General features: G+C 40.5%; 8 protein-coding genes across 10 annotated transcripts; 3 read left to right on the top strand and 5 right to left on the bottom strand.

The window, feature by feature from the left end:
- Positions 1-564: 564 nt before the first annotated feature.
- On the bottom strand, positions 565-3393 carry dgt6 (dim gamma-tubulin 6). Its single transcript, XM_011307303.1, has 4 exons — positions 3200-3393; positions 1732-3106; positions 1172-1655; positions 565-731 (listed from the first exon to the last, which is right to left on the bottom strand). Exons 1-4 carry the CDS (start codon positions 3284-3286, stop codon positions 608-610), a joined length of 2070 nt encoding a protein of 689 aa, XP_011305605.1. The 5' UTR covers positions 3287-3393; the 3' UTR covers positions 565-607.
- Positions 3394-3449: 56 nt separating this feature from the next.
- LOC105268048 (putative sodium-coupled neutral amino acid transporter 7) lies at positions 3450-6097 on the bottom strand. Its single transcript, XM_011307302.1, has 4 exons — positions 5600-6097; positions 4825-5185; positions 4335-4581; positions 3450-4222 (listed from the first exon to the last, which is right to left on the bottom strand). The coding sequence occupies exons 1-4, from the start codon at positions 5688-5690 to the stop codon at positions 3563-3565; spliced, it is 1359 nt and encodes a 452-aa protein (XP_011305604.1). The 5' UTR covers positions 5691-6097; the 3' UTR covers positions 3450-3562.
- Positions 6098-6238: 141 nt separating this feature from the next.
- CPSF2 (cleavage and polyadenylation specificity factor subunit 2) lies at positions 6239-8657 on the bottom strand. The gene is made up of 2 exons (XM_011307301.1): positions 8566-8657; positions 6239-8509 (listed from the first exon to the last, which is right to left on the bottom strand). The coding sequence occupies exon 2, from the start codon at positions 8489-8491 to the stop codon at positions 6302-6304; it is 2190 nt and encodes a 729-aa protein (XP_011305603.1). The 5' UTR covers positions 8492-8509; positions 8566-8657; the 3' UTR covers positions 6239-6301.
- Positions 8658-8903: 246 nt separating this feature from the next.
- Cpsf73 (cleavage and polyadenylation specificity factor 73) lies at positions 8904-11648 on the top strand. Of its 2 annotated transcripts, none has more exons than XM_011307299.1 (3): positions 8904-8995; positions 9309-9850; positions 9946-11648. In XM_011307299.1, exons 2-3 carry the CDS (start codon positions 9316-9318, stop codon positions 11472-11474), a joined length of 2064 nt encoding a protein of 687 aa, XP_011305601.1. In that variant the 5' UTR covers positions 8904-8995; positions 9309-9315; the 3' UTR covers positions 11475-11648. The 2 variants fall into 2 exon arrangements, with proteins under 2 accessions (XP_011305601.1, XP_011305602.1); XM_011307300.1 differs by lacking the exon at positions 8904-8995 and having other exon boundaries at positions 9314-9405; positions 9476-9850.
- Positions 11649-11842: 194 nt separating this feature from the next.
- On the top strand, positions 11843-13931 carry LOC105268042 (persulfide dioxygenase ETHE1, mitochondrial). Of its 2 annotated transcripts, none has more exons than XM_011307293.1 (7): positions 11843-12033; positions 12135-12219; positions 12305-12449; positions 12531-12716; positions 13104-13192; positions 13257-13467; positions 13550-13931. In XM_011307293.1, exons 1-7 carry the CDS (start codon positions 11858-11860, stop codon positions 13615-13617), a joined length of 960 nt encoding a protein of 319 aa, XP_011305595.1. In that variant the 5' UTR covers positions 11843-11857; the 3' UTR covers positions 13618-13931. The 2 variants fall into 2 exon arrangements, with proteins under 2 accessions (XP_011305595.1, XP_011305596.1); XM_011307294.1 differs by having other exon boundaries at positions 11907-11996.
- LOC105268043 (UPF0396 protein CG6066) lies at positions 13783-15312 on the bottom strand. Its single transcript, XM_011307295.1, has 3 exons — positions 15048-15312; positions 14773-14863; positions 13783-14513 (listed from the first exon to the last, which is right to left on the bottom strand). The coding sequence occupies exons 1-3, from the start codon at positions 15131-15133 to the stop codon at positions 13938-13940; spliced, it is 753 nt and encodes a 250-aa protein (XP_011305597.1). The 5' UTR covers positions 15134-15312; the 3' UTR covers positions 13783-13937.
- Positions 15313-15431: 119 nt separating this feature from the next.
- On the top strand, positions 15432-18652 carry Abp1 (Actin binding protein 1). Its single transcript, XM_011307297.1, has 2 exons — positions 15432-15651; positions 16015-18652. The coding sequence occupies exons 1-2, from the start codon at positions 15569-15571 to the stop codon at positions 17537-17539; spliced, it is 1608 nt and encodes a 535-aa protein (XP_011305599.1). The 5' UTR covers positions 15432-15568; the 3' UTR covers positions 17540-18652.
- On the bottom strand, positions 18526-20506 carry Clp (Cleavage and polyadenylation specificity factor subunit 4). Its single transcript, XM_011307298.1, has 4 exons — positions 20258-20506; positions 19731-19934; positions 19460-19649; positions 18526-19284 (listed from the first exon to the last, which is right to left on the bottom strand). The coding sequence occupies exons 1-4, from the start codon at positions 20358-20360 to the stop codon at positions 18912-18914; spliced, it is 870 nt and encodes a 289-aa protein (XP_011305600.1). The 5' UTR covers positions 20361-20506; the 3' UTR covers positions 18526-18911.
- Between the last annotated feature and the right edge of the window lie 62 nt (positions 20507-20568).

The following is a 20568-nucleotide window of genomic DNA, read 5'->3' as shown; positions in this document are numbered from 1 at the left end:
GAAGAGAGTAAGTTGAAAGACTTTCTTTTGGAAAAAATGAACAGCAACTGAATGGTGTCATAGCCATAAATTTGAGCTTGTCGACATGGAATTGCCAGCAGAGTCATCAGAAAATATGGAGGAGGATATCGAACAGGAAAATAATGGGATAGAAAGAATTATTGAAGCTCTGCACACACACTGTTGGCCAAACAGGGAATTAAAAGGTTTTGTTTTTATATAAAAAAAATATAATCAATTGATTTTGCCATCAATTTCCACATTAATCCAGAATTTTTATTGATTGCAGGATTGAATAATGGCAGAATTTCTACGTCGAATGAACCAGACGTGAGTGACGTCGAGAGTCAGTTAGAAAATATTCGTCTGCACCCGAATCGAGATCCAGCAAATCATTTATTGATGGAAAGTGTCTTAGGTAAATCATCCTCCAGAATTTTCAACGTAAAATAATTGCAAAAATATTTAAAATAACGTATGCAAAGTTTTTTTTCTAACAAGTACATAATTGTATATGAATGAGATATAATATATTGAAGGAGATATTCGATTTTATTTCAGATGGAATAATGGGGGAAGAAAATGCTGACTTTGGTGAATTGTTCGGTCAATTAATGGCGATGAAGGAGCACGCAGCGTCTTTATCATCGAGTAATCGCAAGGAAGCAGCTGAACAACTGGTAACAGCTTTCTGGAGGGCAATGGGTGGAGATCCTGGAGAAATCGAAGACCTAGACCAATAGAAAATATACACTACCCAATAGAACTTAAAAAATTGTACAGAGACTAATTAGAAATCATTGTAATCAAATTGTATTATTTTTTAATTAAATATTCATCGACCCATTAAAAAATGCATTCAACGAACTGTTAATCATTATTTCTCCGTTCAATGGGTGAAAAAAAATCGTGAAATACTCGTAATCAGTATTACCCAAATATAATGCCTTTTCTACACAATATGAGTTCTCTCGGGCTTTCGCCTCTTGTAAAAATAAAATGCGCAATTGTAATTTTCCGAAAACCCCAATTTTTTGATAAAGGGATTAATATTCTGAAATAATCGAGTGCAACGAAAGTATAAATTTGAAATAAGAAATTTTGATGCAAAAAAATTTATTAGAAAATATAAAAGGATGATTATTTCCACGAGAAGAAATTAAATAATTACTTAGCACTATCATCAGAATTATCTCCACTGTGTTCCAGGTATGTGACGTTAGCGGACTGCTCTCGGATTTTTTTATACTTCTCAACAAGATCACCAATGGAAATTCTCCTATTATTCTCTCTTTTCTCCATCCTCTGGAGATTGGGACTGGACCCAACAGTCAGTCTGATCTCCATATTCTCCGAGATTGTTGATAATTCACTGACTATTTCCGTGGAATTGAAGGCGGGCCTCTCCACGTAGAGCATCTGCTTCTGTCCAACAATTTTTTCAGGTGTCGAATTCATCGGAGCTGAGAGCTCTCTGCTCAGATTGAATGAACTTTTTGTCGCAAGGTAAGGCTTCAAATCAGACATGTTATAAACATCACCAACAATGCTGCTGTCATTTGAATTTGTCTTCCAGTGCCCTGGAGATACAGCGGAATGATTGTGAATGCTCTTCTTTAAATTTGCGCTGAATAGCCTGGAGAATTTTCCCTTCGCTGTGGAGCCAAATAATTTTCAATTGAAATCAAATATTTCTCAACATAATAACAAATATTAAAAAAAAAGCAATACCTGTTGATCCAATGGGTTTCACTGGTCGTTTGACTGGTGAGAATTTTTCACTGACTGTCGACGACATCGAGTCATCGAAGTTGATCCTCGAGACGACAAGTTTCGGTCGGATTTTGAATGGCTTGGGCATCGACGGCGTTTCATTATTTTTGTAACGCATAAACAGGGACTTGTGGACATTTTCCACTGGAGTCAACTCCAATCGCTCTGCTGCATCGTACCTTTCAGGCTCATTGTTGGCATTGAGATGAATCGTTGGCGATGATTTGAGAACGACTGACTGGAACACCTCAGAATCCAGACGAAATGAGAGATTGTGATTCTTGGGTACTGGATTCTCCAGTGGTTTCATTTTGGACGCAAGAAGAGACACTGTCGACTGAAACGAAGAGACTAACTCGCACATTTGACTCAGATCATCAGTACTTGCTTGGATCTGCAGATTGCAGTCTGTAAAATCTGGAAATGAATTTTTTTGAATGTCCACACGAAGATGTTTCAACAGACATTGAAAAATTGTGAGGAGATTCATGAGATTCAGCTTGTTGTCCTCATACAAATGGTGTACAGCAACCTGAGTGTCAGGATCTAAATTCCCCAATTCCAACAGCTTCTGAGTATCAATCCTGGGAAGATTATTAGCATCTAGATTATTACAATCACTATTCAACACACTATCAACGACAGCAGCAACTTTATCACTCCTTTCAGTCAATTTCTCGAGCAGATCTTGCTGACTCCTCAAGTACCCCAGAGCCTTTCCCAAATTCTCCTTCCACATCTGCACAATCTCCACGTCATTAGGATCAGCCATTCTCTTTTTAATATCAGGATGAACAGTAGCTGCTGCTACAGTCTTCTCCAGCCTCTGCTTCACCTCAAACCACTCCGATTGTCCAGTCTCAATGGATTTAGCCATTTCTGTCGCTTGAGTCTGTGCTCTCGTCTCAGTGGAGACACTCCTCTTGTGAAGCTCCAAAATATCTCTCTTTTTATCCGCAATAATATTGGTCAATAAATTCTTAGTGAGAATATCTTCGTCCCCTGATTTTGGTGCCATATTCAGAGGCTCAGCCCCTTGTTTTTTTAATGTTGATCTCAACACTATTGTTGATAATTTCCACATGAGATTTATAAATCTTGTGCCACTTGCTGTGTGCAGATGTGAGGGAAGTATTTGTGACAGTTCAACATCGGGATTTTCAATGGCTATTGCGTTCATGAAGTCTTTTACCTCATTTCTGTATTTTCCCTCGTCTTTTTTATCCGGAATTGGCCAATCCACTGATTTTTTGAAACGCTCCTCATCATACGTTGATAACAGGTAGTGAGAAATGTAGATAAAACCCACAGTATTCGGTTTATCGAACATTCCCTGGGGAATAAATTCATAAATTAAATAATTAATCATTTCAATCATTTTTTTTTTTACCAATGACAGGTTTGAGGGTTAGCCGAATGGATTTACCTCTTTGAAATACTTCTTGAATTCTTTTCCCGGTGGCACCATTTGCGTTAGCAAGAAGACATTTCGATAAAATGATTTACTCTCCATTTTTGGAGGTCTTTGGATAAATTATAAGTAAAAATTACATGTATGTTGGGGTTGGGGTTATGTATTATTGCAATTCCGGACTCCGGTGTAACCGTAATAAATTTAAATTAAAAAGTTCGCGGGGTCAGGGTTAGGGGACGCTGACGTACGTGAAAGCGGTGAATTTCAAAAATGTAATAATTCCTCTTTATTGATCATAAATAGTTTCTTGTATACATAAAAACTAAAATATCATCGTATTAACGATCATCGTGGACAGTTGATTAAATTGATGATCTAGGCGCAGAGACTGGCCCCCAGGTCCCTCCGGAGTCCCGTGACGAGTGTTTTCTCAGGAAGGGATTTGTGGAGATCATCGAGAGCCTCTACGAAGACAAATCCAGCGACGAATCCACCTAGAGCTGTTATCACTATCGCCAGAAGTGTGGAGAAACGATTTTTATTCAGGTACAGAGAGGGGTCTCTTATCAGGACACTCTGGAGGAGGCAGACCCCCGGGAAGATGAAGATGAAGGCAGCTGAGAGGGTACCCAGGAGATTTATCACTGGGGATATGTCCGGGACGAAAATTGCAAGGACCAGAGAGGCAACGAACCAGAGGAGTGTCACGACAACTCGAATTGTGGGATTTGTCTCAATGTCAGAGGGGAAGAGCCCCAGGAGGGAGTTCCTCCCGCAGAAGAGGACGATTGGGTACGTTGTGAAGTTCTTTACTGCCAGAGCCAGGATAGCAACTGCCAGGGTAATGCTCTCGTCGGTGTATCCCTGGAGAATATCGCTTGGTACTTTTCCTGATCCGAATGTCTGGTATCCGAATACTCCCACTACTGTGTAGACGATGAAGCAGATGGACATGCTTATTATCGATGAAATCGTGAACTTCCGGAGATTTCTGTCCTTCATGCACGCGTACGTGGGAATCGCTGTCATGTGACTCTGAAAAGGTATTTATATTCAATTCCAATATGATTCGCTAATTCAATGAATTAATTTTGTTTTTTGGAGAAATAAAAATGAGAATAAATGAGAATAAATTGCTTTTTGATACCTGATATGCGAAACAAATAATGGGAATTATCTGGAGTGCTTGAGTGGCGTTTTTTGGCCAGATTTGCGTGGGTTTTGGATAATCCTCAGTCGTCATACTCTCGTAGATGACTAGCCAAGTGACATAAATAATTGTGAGACACCCCACGGTGCTGGCGTAGCTGAGGACGTCCAGACGTTTGAAAAAACTCAGGGGTAGAATAAAAATTATACAGCTAACAGTTGTGATGAAATTCCTCGATAAAAACCTTGGAAAATTGGGTAAAAAGTTATTAATAGAGTGATCTGGAATCGTGAAAAATTCTCGCTCCTTTAAACATCGATTTTTTTGAAATACTATTGATTTTAGGAGGAAATGTGAAAAGACCAATTTTGTCTGGAATTTAATTGCCTACAAAAAAGGTCTTCGGGGTTTTCATCTGAGATCGATAGTTTTCGGGATAAATCGATCTATGAGGATCTGTGTGAGAAAGGTTGATTTCGGGGATTACCAGTGATGACAATAATCCATTCCGTAAAAAGTAGCTAATACCCTGTCAAATTGGTCCCCGATGATGATGACGAATGTCAAGCAGCAGCCGAAGGAGTAAATCGTGACGCATATTCCGCAGATCATGAGGGCTTTTGGCCCACACAAACCAGCTAATGTATCCGGCATGGAAGAAGTATTTGTCATGTCACTGCAAGCTGCCAGGATTATCAAAGCTGTCGTTATGAACACCAGGAAGATCCCCTGGATGATAACAGCAGAAAAAATCCCCCCGGATTTGTCGAAAGCCAGTGGAAAATTCAGCAATCCCGCTCCGAGGGTGGCATTCACAATCAAGAAAATAGTTCCCAAAATTCCGGCTCCTAAACAGGTCATTATCTCGGTACCGACTGACTCCAGTGAAAAATGTGATAAAACATTTTTTATAGATAATTCTTTCCGCTATAAAAAATTCCTCTACCATCGTGCCCTAAGTCCACGTATTCTCGAGATATCGATGGATAACTACTTAGGTGTAAATCGAACTATTTAAAACATTGTATCGATCCCCGATAAACGTCTCCGAGATTATCTCGTTACTGATAGAATTAGACAAAAAATTCAAAGGACCTTTTTTGTAGGTGAAGAGATTCTTTATAAAATATCTCTTATCACTTTTTTTTCTAAATCCACCCATTACCGAGATAATCGAGGTATAACTAGCGGAATGGAGAAATCCATCGAGAGAAAAGACGAAAAATTTAATGACTAATTATCATTAATGATTGAATAATTACCTCCATTATTAGGAGACCTCTGAGGTGGATGTTCCCCCGTCAATTCAGTAGTATTATCGAGCAGAGGTTCAACTCCACTCATAAAACTCATATTTCGACGATTAAAAATCTCAATTAATGTCAATGAATTATTAAAAATGGCGAGCAACAAATTGTCCCAATTATCCAAGAGTTTCACATTGAAATGAGTATAACCCCTTCTATCACCAACGTGTTATGATATTTTGTATCGAGGGACCAGAGGTCAACCCAGATATCAAACTCATTGTATGCACTCCTCGAGATGTTGATACCCTTGGGGAAATTATTTTTCCATCGGCTCTAGTTACTTTCATAAATTTTCAAATGAAACCATACATCAGCTGGCCTTCATGAATCCCTAAAAAAATCGGCTTTTGCCTTTTTGCTTTCTTCAGAACGAGAAAGTGAAACGACCTCTTCACTCCTCTACAACAACTACAAACATAAACAATCAGTGACAAACAAAAAGTGATTTTTATGCGTTAAGATTACTCAGTAAAAATACAACACTAAAAAAGACAATTTACAACCCAACGAATTATTTTTGGACAAGTTATTTTAGCCTGAGATTATTTTTGTATAAAACAATGAATGATAAATCAAAAAAACAAATTGATAAACGTTTAAAATAAAAAAACGTATATTAATCACAAAATATTTACAACAAGATGCTGAATCCTTTCATATGATGACAAATTGTTCATAAAGAAGTTCCCTGACCCTGTAATAATCCTCGGATACGGCGCCTTCGAAGACGACTTTGCCAGCATCCTCTTTCCTGACAGCAATGGTATCCCCACAGCACCAGAGAACACCTCCACTGAGTTCAGACGGTATATTATGTTTAGTAAGAATTTGTTTGAAATCCGAGAGCTTGAGTTCATTGATAAAAATGGCCTGATGCCCTGGGACTTGACTGACCCCAAGAGGCTCCAGGGTGAGAATTTTCTCAGCAGTCTGTTCACTCTCATCCACAACAGCATCCCTGCAGACCTGTTCCCTGGCAGTGATAGTGGCATCAACCCAGGCGACGTCATACCCACCCCTGACCTTCTGAAAATTCAATCCACTGACAAGAGCATCAGTCAGCCTGATCTGATAGATATGTGTCTCAGTGGTGGCATCGAGTGTCTCCCCTCGTCCTGGGATAAAAACCCTGGCTCCAACATTCTGTGCATGCTGCGCTAAAATATCGCAATCCTGACTGGATCCCCTCACAAGTACAACCCTTCGTGGCCTGAGCTGTGCTAAAATCTTCTGAAGAGACTCTCCATCGGATCTCCCCTCGAAATCAATGTACGTGATCGATGCATTGACATTTATTGTCTTGGTGACTTGAACGCACTTTGTCGGCACATCAGCAGCTATTTCAGGGACAACAGCTGCCTCTTCAGGCTTGACATCGACATTCATTTTGTCGTCGGTCTCCGGTGCAGCGTCAGCGATTTTGTAGTCCTCAGGATTGACGATCTCCCCGTACTCATCGATCTTGATCTTCTCCTCGTGAAATGGAAACATGGGATATTGTTTTTTATTCTGCTTGAAGAATCCAGGCTTGATCTCCTGCTTCACCAGTAGATCGTGTCTCCCCAGTTCTATCTCATCCTCTGACTCTGAGCTGACGTCTGCAATCTCCATGTGCTCCTGCTTGAGCTGCTCCTGTCTGGCCTTCTGCAATCTCTGGTGCTCCTCGAGCTCAGCACCCTCCAGACGAACCCTCTTCTTGACGAGAAGTGTCAGAGGACGTGATCCCCCGTTCTCCATGAGATCACGTGCCAGAGTACCTGGTGATGTTCTACTCGTGATTATTATACTATTCTGGGGATTGCTGCACCACTGAAGGAACAATTCCCTGGAGAAGCCACACTCCATGTCAGGTGTACTGGCTAAAACGACCTTGGGACTGGGTACCTGATTGAGTTCAGCCATGCTGTGACACAGTTGGAGGTGCTTGAAGTGGAAGGGATTGTTCCTGGCGCCCTCAAAGCTCTTCATCAATTTATCACTCATCCACTCAATTTGAGACTTGGCGAATTCCACTACATTGTAACTGACGTTATTCAAAAGGGCCAGGGAATACGCCAAGAGTCCTGACTCCTTGTTCCTCCAGAGCTGATCCAACATGTGAGCTAGCTCCAGGACACGTCCAGCTGTGTCAACACCAACGAGAACATTACCACCAGCTCTCAAGGTTTGCAGAATATTTGTCATAAGTTTTTCGTCTCTCGTTCGTCTTCTCGCTTGTTGGTAGGATGCATTGAAGGCGTCGGTGATGAGGAGGGAAGGCCTCTGGAGTCTCTCCAGCTCACAGCCATTCAGGTGTCGCTCCTTCTTGTGATTGAAATCCACCGCGTAGATGATGTCCTCTTCCCCGTCCTTCACGATCTTCCAGATTGTTCCACCTATCATGTGACCTGCGGGTAGAGGTGTCAGGGTGACACCGTGACCCTTGCCCTTCATTGAGACACTCTGGTTGTATTTCAGCTGGACGATTTTGTCGAATGCTGCGTCCACGTCGTCCAGGGTGAACAGATCAAACTCTTCCATGTTGTTTCGGGATTGAAACATGTCGTACATGAACATCTGGCCCATTTTGTAAACGGGAATAGTCGCGTAGATGGGACAGTTCAGGCCGCATTTACCCACGAGGTAGGGTAGGGCCCCCAGGTGAAGAGGATCTGGGTAGGAGAGGAGAACTGCATCGATCTGGTGGACGTGGCGTTTTAATTCTCTGATGAAGTCCTGGGAGAATGACTCGTCCCAACCGCAGTCCAGGAGAATTCGTAATTCGTCGACCTGGAGGATATAACACGGTGGAGATTCATCCATTGCTCCTGAGATCGCGTGAAGTTTTATTATGGAGGTCATCATCTTGGTTATCGAGAGGATCTGAAAGATTTTGAAAGATAATTTCAAATAGAACGGACAGTTCGATTAAGTCATACCTGTGTGATGCCTAAATTATGTTAACCTCGAATTTAGTGACGACCGGTGAATTTTTCAAGTGCTATCCCGGCATTTCCAGAGGATTCAGAGTAGAATTTCGAATCTTCACTGTCTCTCGAGGATTTTTAATCGCTGGTGTGATTGTTATGAAATTGTTAACAATTGTGTCGGGTTTTATGTTTTGGAGCACTGGATGTGAAGCTTTTTCAAATACCGCGAATGAGAAATGATGGCGTCGATTTTTCCCTTCCGCTCTCGATTAGATTTCGGTTAAAAAAATCCAACGGCCCTTATTTCCCATAAATTATCAACCTGAAATTCCCCAATTCAAAGACTTCATTGAAATCACCTCATTTTGCACTTAACAACAACTCCAGATTGTGAGAGGAATCATTATTTATGAATATTAAAACTTCGACGCTCCAAGACGTAAGAATCTAACCCAAAAACTATTTTGTTTATAATTCTTAAATAATCAGCTGATAATTATATATTTTTCAATTTTCACCCACGAAGATCTAAGAAAAAAATAAAAATCTGTGACATGAAAAATAAATTCAATTCCACTGCAATTACTTAAAATTTTATTATTTTTGTAATAGAAAATGTAATAAAATTCTTGATTGAAAAATAATTATCTGAAGAATCACCAATTATTATCATCTCTCATAAAATGAGAGAAATAAATAATTACCGAATTAAATGACAGGATTTTGATTGATAATTGTATAATTTCTGTCAGTGAAATCATGGGAAGCCAGAGAAAAGCAGCTGAATCCCAGGTACCAGCAGAGGAGAGTGATCTCCTCTCGATAAAGCCCTTGGGTGCTGGTCAGGAGGTGGGTAGATCTTGCATAATGCTGGAATTCAAGGGCAAGAAGATAATGCTGGATTGTGGAATTCATCCAGGTCTCTCAGGGATGGATGCCCTCCCGTTCGTGGACCTCGTGGAAGCTGACGAGATAGATCTCCTCCTGATCTCTCACTTTCACCTGGATCACTGTGGAGCACTCCCCTGGTTCCTCCAGAAGACGAGCTTCAAGGGCAGATGTTTCATGACCCACGCGACAAAAGCCATCTATCGCTGGCTCCTCTCTGATTACATCAAGGTCTCCAACATCGCGACCGAACAGATGCTGTACACTGAGTCTGACCTTGAGGCAAGCATGGACAAAATCGAGACGATAAATTTTCACGAGGAGAAAGATGTCTTCGGGATTAAATTCTGGGCGTACAACGCTGGTCATGTCCTGGGGGCTGCCATGTTCATGATAGAAATTGCAGGTGAATAAATAAATGGCTTATTGAATTAATTATAATGATTAATTAATCTGTTATAACTCGTTGCAATTACTCTTGCATTTCAAAATAATCCCCAGGTGTGAAGATCCTGTACACCGGAGACTTCAGTCGCCAGGAGGATCGTCACCTGATGGCAGCGGAAATTCCAAATGTCCACCCAGATGTGCTGATAACCGAGTCAACATACGGCACTCACATCCACGAAAAACGAGAGGACCGAGAGCGACGTTTCACTAATCTCGTCCACGAGATAGTGAATCGTGGTGGTAGATGCCTGATTCCAGTATTCGCCCTGGGTCGTGCCCAGGAGTTGCTATTAATTCTGGATGAGTACTGGAGTCAACATCCAGAGCTACACGAAATTCCCATCTACTACGCCTCATCATTGGCTAAAAAATGTATGGCAGTTTATCAGACGTACGTAAACGCGATGAATGATAAAATTCGTCGTCAGATTGCGATAAATAATCCCTTCGTGTTCAAACACATATCAAACCTGAAGGGGATCGATCACTTCGATGACATTGGTCCGTGCGTGGTGATGGCATCACCAGGAATGATGCAGAGTGGTTTATCGAGGGAATTATTTGAATCCTGGTGTACGGACGCTAAAAATGGAGTGATAATCGCTGGTTACTGTGTCGAGGGTACCCTAGCCAAGACTATTCTCTCAGAGCCAGAGGAAATAGCCACAATGAGTGGACAGAAGCTCCCACTCAAGATGTCAGTGGATTACATATCATTCTCAGCTCACACTGATTACCAGCAGACATCCGAGTTCATCAGGATCCTGAAACCACCGCACGTGGTGCTCGTCCATGGGGAGCAGAATGAAATGGGAAGACTGAAGGCTGCCCTTCAGAGAGAGTACCAGGACGATCCCAGCACCACCATGGAAATTCACAATCCAAGGAATACTGTTGCTGTTGAATTGTACTTCAGGGGTGAGAAGACAGCCAAAGTCATGGGTACCCTCGCCATGGAGACATCGAGACCCGGTGAAATACTGTCTGGTGTTCTCGTCAAGAGGAACTTCAATCACCACAAATTGGCACCATCTGATCTGTCAAAGTACACGGATATGACAACTAGTCACGTCATTCAGAGACAGAGCATGCACTTCGGTGGATCTTTAGTGGTCCTAAAGCATCTCCTGGGACAAATTGCTGGTAATCTCGAGTACGTCGACGACAGAAAAATACGAGTGTTTAAAAATGTCGATGTCACTGTCGATGGGAAAATAGTAACGATGGAGTGGCTCGCTACACCTGTCAATGACATGTATGCAGATTCAGTTTTTACTGCTCTCCTTCAGGCTGAACTCATGGACAATCCACCCAAGACACTACCTCCACCAACTAAAATGGATAGAATGCATTTTAAGATGTGTCTCATTGAGATGCTCCAGGAGATGTTCGGGGAGGACTCGGTGCCCAAGATATTCAAGGGAGAGCAGCTCTATGTCACTGTTGATGGAAAAAAAGCACATATTGATCTGATGGGGCTCAATGTCACCTGCGGAGAGGACGAGGTATTTCAGCAGATTGTTCAGACTGCTGTCTCAAAACTTCATCAGTCACTGGCGTCTCCCTCCGAGACCATCTGAGAATAATGACTGTGAATCGTCATCCTAATTTCATGCAACATTATCTTTATACTTTCCAATAAAAATAACGAAATGATATTTAACATTTCTGTCATGATTTCATTATTTTTTTAAATTATGTGGATTATGTATATAGTATATAGACAACGCACTCATTATAAAATTATAATTTCATTAGATTGAATTAAATTTCATTAGATTTCATTAGAGTGAATAATTTTTTTCACTTGAAATTCCGCTTGTTCTGCAGTCGGCTAAATTTCAGTTAAACAAATAAAAAACAAATGGATTGACACCGCAGAAAATGAAATTCACCCCGTCGACTTGATGGACACCCCAACATTGTGTGTTGCGCCCTCCCTCTCTTGGGGTGCAGTACTACGATGCCGCTGGGGTCACTCAAATCCCCAGAACTGAACCTCTACTCCAATCAATCCTCTTTGGTGAAGACAATTAGTAGAACATCCACTTCAGATATGAACAGGACGTCTTGCATATTTCTTCGCACAAGGCGATTTTGTTGTGAGTTTATTCTGCGTGAGAACTATAAAACTAATCAGTTAGTTGAAAAATTGATATTACTTAGTGTATTTATGTTTTATCAAACCTGATAAAATCAGTTAAGTGATTTACTCGGATTAATTCTTGCCATTTTTTCAGGGGCAAACGCAATTTTAGAACGTACAGGAATAAAATGGCATTGACAGAGCAAATTCCGTTTTCCAAGGACTTTCTGTTTCGTCAAGTGAGTTTTTCAAATTGTTAAATAATTTTTTGGTGAGTATTTCATGGTGAATTTTTTATCGAAAATTTTTCGTGCTAATTTACAGTTTTTCGATCCAATATCTAGTACTTACACGTACCTTTTAGCGGATGTGACCGATAAACAAGCGGTTCTGATAGATCCCGTTATCGAATGGGCAGAAAGAGATGCAACAATAATAAAAGAATTGGATTTAAAATTAATTTACGCACGTGAGTAATTGCAAAAACCAAAATTCATCAGCGGATGTAAATCGAGGTTTTACCAATTTTTTTTTCTTGTTGAAATTTTAGTAAATACTCATATGCATGCGGACCACGTAACGGGTACTGGAAAATTGAAAGAGTTACTACCGAATTGTCAATCTGCTATTTCAAGAACTAGTGGGGCGAAGGCGGATTTATTACTCGATCCTGAAGATAGAGTGAAATTTGGAAGACATGAATTGCTAGTCTGTCCTACACCAGGTCACACTGAAGGTCAGCAACAGAATTTAAAAAAAAATTATCGATTGAATCTAATGAACAAATACAAGACACGGAATTTTCCCACGTCTTTTTATTTATCGGTTACGATTGCTCTGCGAGCTAAATAAATATACTCACAGATAACAATCCGTTTTAATTAGGAGATAAGTTTTCGTAGAATTCTCAGTTTTCTCCGATTCTACTACAGATAGAGATATTTTTGTAGTTATCTTTTTTATAGTACTCCCTCTCCCCTGCAAATTAGGTCATGATAAAAATTGCCCTATCTCTCTTAGATTCCGAGATATTCCGGGAAAACTCGACTAGTCATCGACTCGTTACGATTTGTCGATTCGTAATCAAATTATAAAAATCGCTTAATAATTATTAATGTTTCAGGCTGCGTGACATACGTCTGTAGAGAACAAGGAATAGCTTTCACTGGTGATACTCTTTTGATTCGTGGGTGTGGAAGGACAGACTTTCAGGTTAATAATCCCCAACCGTAAAAACTCGTAATGGTAAAATTATTTAAAATTTTTTGCCTGACAGGGAGGCTCGCCACAAATTCTGTACAATTCCGTGCACTCTGTAATATTTACACTTCCTGAAAACTTCCGCCTCTATCCGGCTCACGATTATTCCGGAAGAACAGTTACTTCCGTCGCTGAAGAACGCAATTACAATCCAAGATTAACGAAATCTCTCGATGAATTTGTCAGCATAATGGAAAATCTCAATCTCCCCTATCCTAAAATGATCGGTAAGTGGATATTTTCGTAATAATTCGTAATCTTCCCGTGATGAAAGGCGCGTTGTCCGAATTATTTAGAATTTTCTTGCAGATAAAGCTGTACCAGCGAATCGAGTTTGCGGAATTTACGAGCTCATGGATAAAGAAGAGAAGGATTGATAATTATCCAATTATCTAGTCCACCAATTGTGCATTACAATTGTATAAATATAATCTATAGAACAATTTATTTTCCAACGAATAATTTGCTGGACTTTTGACCGGTAGATTTTTATCAATCGATTGTGCAATCTATCTAAAAATAATTGACCAATTTATTCTAAATACCTGAAGATTAATTGGTATAAGTTTTTTTACAAAAAGCTTTTATTCATTTTAATAATTAGAGGTGACGGTATTAATTGATAAATTAATGGATGTATTAATTAAGGAAGAATGAGCCCTTGTGTCAAAAATATATACAATTCCAAGGACTCCAACTATTTCTTTTGCTCCTGAGCCAATTTCTGCGTGACCATCTCCCTGAATTGTCCCAGAATGAGATTTTCCCTCTTCTGTCTCTCCTCTTTACTGAACATGGCTAAAGCCCTCTTCTCGTCAGCCGAGTAGATTTGATTCTCCTTACGTATTCGTACAGCTTCCATTCGCCGATGCCTACTACCACTCATAACATACCCCACGGACTCATACGACGCAATTTCATCTGACGTAAGACCAATTTCTCCTCTCCTGGGAATTCTTTTGCCCTCAGCGACAAAAGCAGCCATCGCTGCACCCTCACCAGGAAGCAGAGCCTTTCCAAAGTCCTTCGCTGAGAGTGTCACGTGCTGCTTCTGGACAGGACCCACCATTCCATCATCTCCAGAGTCATCTGACGATGATGTCCTCCTCTTCTTTGGCTTATCCATCTCCTTGCCCTTCTCCACCCACTCCGCTGTCTCTGATTCATCAGATGAGCCTGAGCTCGAATCACTCTCCGAGTATTTCCTCTTTCTCTTCTTCCGTTTCTTCTTTTCTTTTCTCAATTTCTTCTCTTTCTTCAATTTTTTACTCTTCTGAAACACGAATAAATTATGGAGTTTATTGACCCCGGATATCTCGGAAGTTAAGGGAGATAGAGACATTTTCATGAGAATCTGTTTTGTAGAGCGATGAATGAACTATAAAAAATATTTTAATGAAAATTTCGTTATCTCTTTCTGTTTAGCAGGTAGAATGGAAAATAGAGAAATTGTCAGATTTCGTTGAATTGAGAAATTTCTGGAAGAATTTTTACAACGTTTTGTTAAAAGGAAATAAAAAAATGTAACTCACCTTCTTTTTATCCTTTTTCCTCCTCTTCTTGCTCTCTGGTGATAATTCAATTTTAGTTTTGCTTTTGAGGGTCTCGTCTTCATCGTCAGTTCTTAAAAAAAACAGCCCGAGAGATATTCAACATTAAAATGCGCAATAACAAATGGAAAATTAATTAGAGATTAATATTTCCATGACGAAACGGAATTTTGAGGTTGGAATACCCACCACAATGTTTATTGAACGTTTTTAAATGGTTTGAAGGCGTTATTTATTTATTTAACAATTTCACTTACTCTTCTAGTCTCGTAGGTGATTTACCCCATATTCTGTCAACTCCTAGAAGACCAATTTGCTCTCGATCTTTCCTGCGTCCGTCCATTTAATTATTTCAAAGTCTTTCGATCCAGGACCGATCGATATTATATCGTTTACAATAAATCCCCGATTTTTCTCAAATCGATTTTAAATTTCCTGTTGATCAAAAATCTTAATTGACAAAATAAAACAATTCCTCCAATTCTCATCAGTGAAATTTCCAAATAAAAAAATTTCACAAGCAAAATATTTATTTTCCTGGAGAACAATTAACCCCCGCCATCTGGTGTCACCCCAGGAGTCTTCAGGTACCAGAAATCACCGTCTCCTGAGAGGCACACAATGTCCTCTGGATTTTGCATTAGCACTGCCCATAACCGAAGAGGAAAAGCCGATACACCGAAACGATCAGACCAGGACCTCAGCCCAGATCATGAAACTCTGATAAAATTCTGGTGATCAGCAATTGTTGGATAATCAGTGAATCGTCATTTCCAGGATGTCAGTGAATTTGTCGAAAAATCATGAGGCACTTGTGGCAGCCTGGACGAGCGTTGTGGACGACAAATCTCCGGTCGACTGGTAAACTCCCATTTATTTTTAAAACTTATGATTCTGCACCTCGAAATGATGATTCAGACCCTGAAGAAATCATTCCTGAGGGTTTTTCTGATAGTCCATTATATTTATCAGCCCTCCCCCAGGGAAAATTATTTCACTCCCCCCCTGGGGTGGGTTTACACACCCCAAACAAAAAAAAGATGAAAAATGTTGAACAATTATAAAAATTACTGCATTACTATTATAAATAAAGATGAGATGATAATAATAATAATAAATTGTATTATTAAATTACTGTAATTTGTTCAGTAGATTTTTTATTGAATAGATTGTTTTTTTAAATTTGAAGGGGCATGAAGTGATTTTTTGATAATTTATTGGCAGGGCTGTTTTTGGATACGAGGGCCAGACGAATAATCTGAAAGTTGTGGGAACTGGTAACGGTGGACTCCAAGAGATGATCGAGGAGTTGAACAGCGGTCACATAATGTACGCCTTCTGTCGAGTAGTTGACACAAAAACAAGTCTACCAAAATGTGTCCTGGTGAATTGGCAGGGTGAGCTAGCCCCAATAGTAAGAAAAGGCACATGTGCTAATCACATTCGTGACATCGAGCGTCTGCTGAAAGGTGCTCACATCCAGGTGAACGCCCGCTCCGAAGAGGACGTCGAGGTTGATCTAATAATGGAAAAATTGGCACGTGCCACAGGTTCTGCTTATAAATTTCAAGCACCTCGTTCCAAGGACGTGGGTAATACCCCAGTGGGTACAGCATACAAACGAGTGATACCAGCGCAGGAGATAAATGCAACGGAGAGGGATGAGTTTTGGCAGAAGGAGGAGCTGGAGGAGAAAGCGAGAATTGAGCAGGAGAAAATTAGAAAGGAGAAGGAGAGACAGAGAGTTGAGCTTGAAACGAGATCTCGTGAGGAGAAGCAGAGTAAAATTCGTGAGGACGTGGCTGTGCCTGTTGTGAGAAAAATGGAGCAGTCTCAGGAAAGGGTACAGGAGTTGAAGAACTTGAGGAATCAGGCGCCGAGAAATGAGAGCGACGAAGAAGAGCCCAAGAGTAGGAGTGATGAGTTGAGAAGACAGAGGAGCAATGAGGCACAGCAATTAATTGCCCAGAGGACGATCAACGCGAGAGCTGTTTTCGAGCAGAATTCTGCTGCTGGACAGATGCGAGGGGCTTTTGGGCCTAGTAAGAGTCCCAGAGGGGTCCAGGGAGGGAGAATTGAGGGGAAAATAGAGGAGAGAAAAATCGAGGGGAAAGATCAAGGGAGGAAAGTTATTAATGAAGCCTCTGGAGAGGTTTTGGGGACTCAACCTCAGGTAGAGGTTCTCCAGAAGGTTCAGGTGGCTCAAGAGGTGCACAAGGTGGCTCAGACGGCTCAAGAGGTCCTTCAGGAGGTTCAGGGGGCTCAGGAGGTCGAGAGAAAGGTACTGGAGGATCGCAGACAAGATATCGAGACTGAGAGGAAGGCCCTGGAGGAGAAAAAACTCCAGGACACCCAGAAGAAGACTCTCGAGCCTGAAGTGGCCATGGAGGAGCACAAGAGGGCTGAGGTCGAGTGGAAGGGTGTCGAGGTTGAAAAAAAGGTCGTGGAGGACCACAAGAGGACTCAGGAGGTTGAGAAAAAGGAGGAAATCAATACTGTTGAGAATGAGTTGTATAATCAACTCAGTGGAGAGAATTATCTCTATTTTGATCCCAATAATGAGGGGATGAAGGCTAGAGCGCTTTACGATTATCAAGCTGCTGATGACACTGAAATTACTTTTGATCCTGGGGATGTTATCACTCATATCGATGCCATTGATGAGGGCTGGTGGCAGGGACTCGCTCCTGATGGTACTTATGGACTATTTCCTGCTAATTATGTTGAGGTTATTGAATATGCTACATGAGGGGTTCTGTCCGTTGTTGAGGATTCGTGTTCCAGTTATTGAGGGGTATTAGAGGTTTATTCGGGGTGAGGGGGAGGGGGAGGGGGCTAGAGTTAATGAAGGGTTATCTGGAAAATTGGGGGAGTAGAGCTATTTGGAAATTTGGGAGAGATAGCAAAATTTTTGTTGGACCTTTTTTCTAGCTCTTGAAATTCTCTATAAAAAAGTTTTTCACGAAAATTATGGTATCCGGAGTAGAGTCTCCAGATTGTCCAGTTTTAAATTCCCCGACTTGAACCAATTTATCTCTTCGCTACTGAAGTCATTCAGGGGAAAATAAGACGCCCAGATATTTCGTATGACATTTCAATCATCATGGCTTCAGTCGCGACAGGAAGACCGTTATCTTCCTGAGGAAATAATGTATAATATTGCGGAATTTTTACTTCCTGTTGACGTCGTAGCGTGTGAATCCTTCGAGTGCAGAACTTTTTATTTAGAATATCATTAGAAGTAATTAAATATCAGTATAAAAATGATTCTGAACGACAGGAATCAAAAAGACCGTCTCAACAGAAAAACCGAAAAATTGTGTGTAAGCATTTGTCGTTGCAATTTCATGATTTCATGACTTCATAATTTTATTCTTATAATTTCATGGGAAAAAAAAGTCTGGGCTCGAAGGGTCACGATAGTATCGAGATATTTAATTCATCAGACGCTCAAATAATTGAGCTGTTAATTCATAATCCATTTTTTTGAGACTTTAAGTGAAACAAATAGTTTCTCTGTACTCATCAATCAATTGTGACTATTATTGGATAAATAATCAACCGATCTCACATTCACTCGAAACAAGAGAGTAAAGTCGAACAAATTTATAGATGTTTTTTTATTGAACGTGAATAGAAAAGAGGGACTCAGGAATCTGAACAAATTTAATAATGTTCTTTTTCTGTATTTTGTTGGATGACTTATGAATATATTTACAATGATTTTAATCCATGAATTGAATGCCACTCCTGGAATTTATCAGGAGCGGTTGCGTGCATTTGTACATCTACTCAACTGTTACTCAATCGCAATGTACGGAATTAATTTTAGTTTATTCGGAATAAATCTGTTTTTCATATACTTAATTGTCGTCGATTACCGTCATTGACATTTTTCGAAATATCTTGTTACCCAGAGAAGACAGAAAAATTTCTGTTGAACATTTTTTCCAGCTCTGGAAATTCTCCACAAAAAAGTTCCCCACAACATTTTTCCATCTCCCGCAGGTTCCGAGATATTTTCCCAAGAAAACATCTGTATTTTATCCAACAGATTGAGCGGTCCAATTATTTAAAAAAGTATCGATAGTAGCCATGAGGATGATCTCCACCCAATCAATTCACCTCCTGTACCCAGGATTCTGATTGCTCGCAGTAGAGCCACTCCCAGCATGACTGAGAAAGGCGAGATGTCCTTTAGGACATTTATTGGCATAATGACCCTTCGTCCCACATTTGTAACAGGTCACCTCCTCGAGAGGCTTCTGGGGTCCCCTGGGTGGTGGTCCATTGTGCATATTCATGTGATAATTGTGCTGATGAGGCCCACCACCCTCCAGCTCCTGCCTCATCTGTGCCTCACGTACCTCAGCCGGCATTTTATTACAATAAACAGCTTTGTGTCCACTCTCCCCACAAAAATGACACGTAATCATCACCTTCTTTCCCTCCTTCGGCTGCATGTCTTGAATTGCTGGCAGTTCAAATCGGGGACTGAAATAAAAAAAAAAAAGATGTCAAGAATCCAAAGGCTAATTGATCCCTCTGACGCAATTGGAATTGAATTAGTCGTGATGTTCTTCCTTGGCAAATAAAGTGGTGGTAGTGAAAAAAAATATCGTAAAATGGCGAAACAATAGGCAGTGGGGCACAGGTGAAGGATACTCACTGCATGAATTTACACGTTGTACCATCTGGACAGAATCCAGCTAGATATGCCATGCAGAGCACTCGTCGTACGTGTCTGTGACGACAGATTGGACCGTGTCTGCAGAATCCACGATCATACCACGGACAATCCCGGACTTTTGTCTCAGGATCTATATGCAGAAATGGGCACTCCTTGTTGTGGCAGGCGTCTGCAAGTCGATTAGATATTGAAAATCACTTCCAGATCCTGAGATATCCGTGAAAAACTAAATTGGATGAAAGACACTCACTGAATCTCGAGTAGAAATAACACTCTGGCATTTTTGACATGTCGTATTCGTGCAGAAATTCACACTGATCCCCCTTTTTGCAAAGTCCTCGGAGCCAATGCTTGCAGACGATTGTCCTGTCACCCCTGACGTGCCTGAAAGGGCAGGATCCTCCCTTGTTGCAGGCACCACGAGGATAGAATTGACAGACAGCAGCAGTGGATTCTACAATTGATTTAAAATCCTCAACACTTATCTCTGTTATAATTCAGTGATAAGAAAATAAAATTGATTCGCGAGTGAAAAAAAAATTACTGGAGCATTGAAAACGAGAGAATTCTGTAATGAACATCTCAATATTATAAACAATATGTGAAAATCGAAGTGATTTCTTTCTTTTTGACATTTTCTATTGAATATTTGATTAAAATAGAATAGAATTTTCTGGAGAATTGGATTTTTGAATTTTGCTTGGTAATTAACATCGAGGATAATTCTCGTTTTTGTTTAATAATCTCATAAACATAAACATAACCCCAAAAACCTACTGTCCATGCCGGTGAAGGGCAGAGGAAGTGCTCCATATTGTTCATCAAGGGCGATCTCAATATCGAATTTGAGATGATCCACATTTGCCACGAGGTACTCCATCGCCTCAGCAATTTTTCAAAATAAAAAAATCCGAATAACCAAACTAAACAGCTAAAATAACAACACCTAGAGAACAACCATCAGTCCCTCACTCGTCAATTTTCCTGATTGGCTCGACTTTATTAATAAACACTCGCCATTTTGTTATTGAGTTTAGGGACTTCTAGTTTTTTAAGACTGGTTACATTCAATCTAGTGGAAAACACCT

This window comes from Fopius arisanus, unplaced genomic scaffold (genome assembly GCF_000806365.1).
Source record: "Fopius arisanus strain USDA-PBARC FA_bdor unplaced genomic scaffold, ASM80636v1 scaffold00053, whole genome shotgun sequence".
In the NCBI taxonomy this organism is placed as follows: Eukaryota; Metazoa; Arthropoda; class Insecta; order Hymenoptera; family Braconidae; genus Fopius; species Fopius arisanus.
This window is presented reverse-complemented; position numbering and strand designations above follow the sequence as displayed.